General features: G+C 35.7%; 1 protein-coding gene across 2 annotated transcripts; it reads right to left on the bottom strand.

Annotated features, from left to right (window-relative positions):
- LOC109704511 (E3 ubiquitin-protein ligase MARCH8) lies at positions 522–4,860 on the bottom strand. Of its 2 annotated transcripts, XM_020225268.1 has the most exons (9): positions 4,646–4,860; positions 4,452–4,562; positions 3,324–3,614; positions 2,772–2,857; positions 2,458–2,604; positions 2,141–2,243; positions 1,559–1,671; positions 1,302–1,423; positions 522–897 (listed from the first exon to the last, which is right to left on the bottom strand). In XM_020225268.1, the coding sequence occupies exons 3-8, from the start codon at positions 3,553–3,555 to the stop codon at positions 1,331–1,333; spliced, it is 774 nt and encodes a 257-aa protein (XP_020080857.1). In that variant the 5' UTR covers positions 3,556–3,614; positions 4,452–4,562; positions 4,646–4,860; the 3' UTR covers positions 522–897; positions 1,302–1,330. The 2 variants fall into 2 exon arrangements, with proteins under 2 accessions (XP_020080857.1, XP_020080850.1); XM_020225261.1 differs by lacking the exon at positions 4,452–4,562.

Raw genomic sequence — 6,644 nt, 5'->3', positions numbered from 1 at the left:
CGATAGTATAACCAGCCTAGCTCTCTCTCTCTCTTCTCTCTCTCTCTCTATATAATATATATATATATATTATAGCTCGAAAGGCCAGAAAGTGTCAAAGTATTTTCTTCTCCCACGAAGAGTAATAATATATATAGTTCCGACTGGAATACTACCAAGGCACCAAGGACTTGGTGCTATCTTGTTCCGCGTTCGTAGATTTAACCCCTTTGATTATTATTACCTGTTAGATTATACTATCTCAACCAACCACTCACTCAACTCCAGGGACCCATATGATTCTAACCGCACATTTCTCATCCAAGAACTAAAAACTAATAGCACCAAGTATATATATATATATATATAGATATAATATTATATATATATATATATATATATATATATATATATATATAGTCCTAGAATAAGGCAAATAATAAAAGAATTTAACATTTTCCTTTTCTTCACTTGTTACCAAGTATACGGTAACCGGATCGAAAAGGATCTCCAAGAAAACAAAGCGAGTGACGAGAAAAAGGTACTACAACACAGCAAATGAATGAATTATATGAAACAGTTTTCATATTCATGTTCTCCTTTTCCATCCTCATCTTTTCTTCGTTTTCAAATGATTCAGAGTTAACACCACAACTCGTGGGATTGAAAAAAGGAAAGGATCAGAGTAACCCGGCTAGTATACATACAACGAAAAATTTGTGTACATGACTGAAATTAAGTTAAGAACACGTGTTTCTGAGAGGAATATGCAGTTGCATTGGCTCGACTTTTTTTTTTAAACCCCCTAAAGCAGTGGTTTTGAATAGTGTTCTCTCTAATTCGATGATCTAGCATGTGCTGTTAATCTTTTACCAGATCAGCGAAGCCGCTCCATGAGGGAAAAGTCCAAGCAGCGACCTGAAAAGAAAAGTGAAATCAAAAACATCTATGAGCTATCCCGAAAGATAAAACTGTTTTAAATCTTTCGCTTTGGTACAAAAACTCTTTACTGAGTTAGACTTAGTTTGGATCTTTTGGCTTTGTTATGCTTATCCCTTAGTAGCCATTTGAAGAGGCTCCGAAGTAGCTGGCAACAAGATGATAGTAATTTCATAAAGCGAGAGTCAACGCCATTCCTAAGCTAACGTAAGTGGAAAGCGTACACTAACATTGGAGTCAAAGCATCTTGGTAGTCGCGGTAGAAATGTAGAGGATTAGCATGGATATATGATGTAGGAAGCTATGAAAATACCATGTGAGTCTTCGTGGCCACAAAAGAAGGACGAAAAAAAAAAGAAAAGAAAAAAGATAAGTCAAATTACTTGATACGTGGGATACGTGCATTCCTAGCTCAATATAGTCCCATCATTCTCAACTCCATGACGTGACTTTGGTCGAGCTCCGGCACATTCTTATTCCCATCTCGATCTTCCACCACATATTCCTGCCATCATACCTAATTATCAGATGCTAATCAACCACGAAAGGTTCTACTACATGAGAAAGAAGGGGAAAGGAAAAAAGAAAGAAAGAGGGTCCCAAAAGGTACAGCATCTTAAACCAGTGGGGCGACACCAACCTTTGTAAGCTCTTGCTTTGCTAGAACATGGTAATGGCGTTCATTAATCCTCTGTCCGCATATTATGGCTATGAAGAATCCATAGAGCAAGCCAACCAGAATAACAGCTAGTACTGCATCATACAAATGATCGCTTCAACCAATCATATTTGCACCAGCAAAAAAGGAGAAAATGCAGAAGCCCTCATTGTTTTACTAATAAAGTGTACTAATCAAACTACAGCAATGATCATATCACTTTCGAGTTCTATGGAGATAATACACACAAACGTATTCAAATCTGTCTAGCATGAAGTGATATCATTGCAACAGCTGACTCGGGAAGAGAAAAATTTAAAAAGAAAGAATGCTATTTCATAGAACCCTTTTAGCGAGATTCTTCTAGTGACAGTTGCCATTGTACAAATGTATCTGACATAAAGTGATCATCTATCTTATAAACTATCCAAAAAACAATCCATTTGTTTGGTTTCCTGCGTGCGAAATGCTAAAGCAGTCTAAAATTAAGCAAACAATGATGACTGATTGAAGAAATAACCTATGCAGCTAAGCAGCAAACTTATGTTTTAGTAAAGAACTTACTGGCCATGGCATAAAATGCATATGGATGTTCTTCATAACCAAACATTTCCCGCAATTCCTCACCATAAAACTTGTAAACCAGCATACCCAATAGAACGACGACCTACCAAATTATTTATATGATAAGCTCATGAAAGGTAAGAAAAAGAATCTACATTCTTTTCAAATACGTGCATTTAAAAGCAGCATCAACACAAATATTCGGTATAAGTGATACCTATAGATAATATAAAGGCCAAGCGGCCAACAAAGCTATTTCGAGGGAAAAGAGATAAAAGCACTGTGGAGGACATAGGAAATTAATTCTAATATATTACCAGCTGCACAATGAAAAATATGAGTGCATGGTCTCTAACAACAAGCAGCTGAAACTTCAATCTTAACCACCAACGATCCGGCGGCACATTTGCACGCAGTAAGAAAACAGCCCTGCACTCAGTACAATGTGCAAATGCAAAGCCTTCCTGGCAAAACAAAACAAATAAATCAAGGTAGGGTTTCACAAAGAGAGTAAAAATGTTGAAAACTATTTCTCAGATCTATCTCATTTTTCAATAGCTGTATTAAATCTACTATAAAGTAGAGTGACTGCTGGAATAAACATTTTAAAGATCGCCACATTAATAAGCACCTTTGTTGATCGCCAATTGTCAAGACAAGATCGATGTACATACTTTTGCGTACCCCTACAGTGGCAGGGGGCAATTAAATCATCACCTGTTTGCATAATCAGGTAACAATCTCAATAAGAAGAAATAAATTGTATGTTAGCAAAGGGGCTTTTGCATATATACCCCAGCAAATTCATATATTTATACTATGCACCCTTAAAATCTTAAATTTCATATATACCCCTTGAAAGTACAGTTTTGTACAAGATACCCTTATCTGAAATTGGGGAATCATCCAATTGATTAGTGGAAGTTCATTTTGTAGCACATAGAGTATCTTATAGGACCATTTTCACAACTAACTTAAGTAATAGCTTTTCATCAAACTACCAAAAGATTTTCAAGTATTACGTATATAAGTATATCATTAAGAAAATCTATGCAACAGAATCATAACTAGTTCTATACATATTGATCTAGGAAAAAAAAGATGCATCACATCTACCAATGACATTATTAATTCCATTAAAAACCTATTGTGGCCACTATAAATAGAAACGACTAATGATGACCTCCTGTATCAAGGCAAATTCGGCACTGTGGGAAGTCTTGGTTCACAAGACAAGTCTCTTCATCAGCATCAAGGTTTTCAATATCATCTGCACTTGCAGGTCTAATTTCAGACGAAGGTGGCGAATCATTGGAAGTTCTGGTGTTATCTGATAGGATAGGCTCAGTCTCTAATGCTTCTTCCGCTGTACTGCCATGAGATGCCAACTGCATCGCGAAGAATAATCCAATCATATCCACACATCAGCAAAGAGAGTCAAATCTTTTGGTCATTCCAAAAGAAAACAAAAATCCTGCAACACAGAGGAATGACATATCAAGAAAATGCCACATCATTTGAAAGGCTGCTGAAGAATTCTTGCACTAACTTTTAAATATAGCAATCTTTATGAATTTCTCAAAGGTGATCTACCATATATTGAGGGGGAAAAAACAAATAGACATGCTATATTAAAAAAGTATATCTCATCGAAAGTCCAAATCAGATATCCCATGGTAGAATCCCACCATGTATTATTCACCACCGAAGGTTCATCCTGTATAATTGTTATTTGTTAAAAGCATGGAGATTGTAGAGGCAAATATGAGAACATATATCCTCCTACTACTACGATAATTCAACACAACTTGCACGAGGTTTTTGACCAATTTACAAGATCAGCAGACAATCTCAAATCGGCATTTTTCGAAGCATTTCTCTACCGAATTTTGAATCTACGTGCACCTCAACAAAAGATGATTTCTGCTTTCTAGAGTCTTCAACCATTCATTTTCATGTAAAAATTGAAATTTATGTAAAAGAATGACATAGGAGCTAGTCCCCAAGCAACTGGGGTCCACGAGATTAAGAACAACATCCCCAGACCGAAAAAGGTATTTCCCAAAGAGCACTTCACAAAGAAATGCTTCATCTAGTTACTCTTATCCATGAATTTTCCATTCCGTTACCAACAAAGAAAATTATCAAAACATCAAATTTTTCCCAGTCGAAAGCCATCTAAATTTCACGCAACCTACATCTGAATCTGCTGAATCCACATCTTACCATCACCAAATACATTTCCAATTACATCCTCCATTGACACACATAAGTAAAAAGATCCACGAACCACACATTCACAGGATCTTACCTAAAACCCTAGAACTCCAAAATCCACATCATTCGCAATGCACCAAATCACACGTTCCGAGATCCAAACTAGTCCATGAATTGGTCAACAACAAGAAGCAATCCAATGCCACTAAGAACCAAGAATTTGAGGTCAAACGAATCGAGAAGGATGACGAAAACGACAACAAGAACAACCAGATCCGAGACGCTTACCTTCGAGATCTTCTCGAACCCTCCGCGCTGTGAAGCATACCAATTCGAAGGATCGGAGAGAGAGAGAGAGGATCCCCACCGAGATCTCGAACGGATCTCTACGGTTTGGGGTCGGAAACTAGGGTTTCTCCAACGGCTCTCTTCTCTTCGCGGTGAGGAGAGAGAGAGAGAGAGAGAGAGAGAGAGAGAGAGAGAGAGAGAGGAAGGACGAGGCGACGTGATGGAGGCTGAAGAAATTAAGAGTAGACGGGGTCTATGGCGCGTGTTGGCCGTGTCATGTGAGAAATACTTGCGTGGACTCGGTCCACCACGTCATCCAAAAACGGAGCATACGATTCACTGGAACTGGTCTTCATTTATTCGAGGGTAAATGTATAAATAGTCCCTGAATTATCCCAACATTGCAATTGAATCCTTCTACAATTGTTTAAATAAAACTATTTTTAAAAATGATCTTTTAACCCTGTTTAACAATAAGTTAGGATGATATAAATTAATTATCAATTAAAAAACAAAAATTTGAAGTTATTAGAAAGTGTAATATAATATGTAGAGTTTTCAGAATTAAAATAGTTAAGTATAGGATCAAACAACAATATTAGAATAGTATAACAACTGTTTATAAATTTTATCAATCAAAATTATAAAGCATTAATATTAATATTTATAACTTTTAGAAACTTTTTTAGCTATCAAATTTTCCAAATATTAGTTGTTTGGTTTATATCCGGAATAAAGTTGAATTTTGTTTGGCCAATTCAGGAACAAAAAAGTACCATCAAATAACACTCAGTATCATTTGTTATCATAACTACTGATTTTTTATTTATATTAAAGTTGGAATCTCCATATATGCATAAATTTGAGACTTAAATTTTGAATTTAGAAAGATTTCAATACCATATTTACTACTGCTATTATTTTTTTTCCTCGATGAAAAAAAACGGGAGTTCAAGTCTCGTATATGCGAAAAGGTGGAGCTAGAGTCAAAACTTCGAATATAATATACGTAGATTTTAAAAAGATACCAGCTAAAGAGTCCAGTAGAGTTGTTCCCCACCAAATAAAAAAAAAAGAACTTTTTTCTAGTCCACGGTGGACCTGGTCCACGAAATAATTTCTGAAGCATGGAGGCTGAGGAGAGCGACGGTCCACCAGCCACCACCGATACATTAATAGATGGGAATTAAACTCGATTTAGTTTAAGAGTTTTAATTGGAGGAGTCCAATTTTCGGTCCAAATATTACGTGGAAATTACACGTCGGTCCCCAAAGTCTTTAGATTGATATACCTAGTAATGCTACTCGTACTTCATAACATACCCCAAAATTTTAATTGGAGTCCAATTTTCGGTCCAAATATTACGTGGAAATTACACGTTGGTCCCCAAAGTCTTTAGATTGATATACCTAGTAATGCTACGCGTACTTAATAACATACCCCAAAACATTGATTTTTATTTATTATTATATAATGATTTTATTTGTTTAATTTGAATTACTACATAGCTTTTTTTACTATACAGTATTTTCAGCGCATCATTTGTTTTGAGAAGATTTAGAGCAAGTTTGTTTTGTCTAAAGTAATTTACTTAAGTTATCAGTTTGCGAAATTTTAAAATTTTTTTAAAATTAGTAATTTTTATAAATCGGCAGGCAAAATAGTCTAATGCAGTCCAATAACTTTAAGAAAGTGGAGATTATATAACTAATATACTATAAAACACATTAAAGATCAAATATGTTATCAAACATATTCTTAATCATGTGAATTATTATATAAAAAATACTCTAATTAAGTTCGCGGTAGATGATGGTTTATATTTGGTGTGTATGAGTGTATGAGCTAAAATTGTGGTGCATGGAGTGTATGAGTATAGCTGGTCCACGCAACACTTTGTGCGCCGATTTCGTGGTGCATGGAGTGTATGAGTATACCTGGTCCACGCAATTTTTCGCACCGTGAGATTTTTTTTTTTCCGCCCTTGTTCCGTGCTCT

This window comes from Ananas comosus, linkage group 2 (assembly GCF_001540865.1).
Source record: "Ananas comosus cultivar F153 linkage group 2, ASM154086v1, whole genome shotgun sequence".
Classification (NCBI taxonomy): Eukaryota; Viridiplantae; Streptophyta; class Magnoliopsida; order Poales; family Bromeliaceae; genus Ananas; species Ananas comosus.
The sequence above is the reverse complement of the archived record's forward strand: the minus strand, read 5'-3'. Positions and strand labels throughout refer to the sequence as shown.

Coding starts and splice junctions, on each gene's coding strand:
- LOC109704511 (XM_020225268.1), bottom strand. CDS start 3,555: ATGATTGGATTATTCTTCGCGATGCAGTTGGCATCTCATGGCAGTACA. Junction 2,858..3,323: donor AATTTGCCTTGATACAGGAG/GTCATCATTAGT, acceptor TTATGCAAACAG/GTGATGATTTAATTGCCCCC. Junction 1,672..2,140: donor TGCATTTTATGCCATGGCCA/GTAAGTTCTTTA, acceptor TGTATGATGCAG/TACTAGCTGTTATTCTGGTT.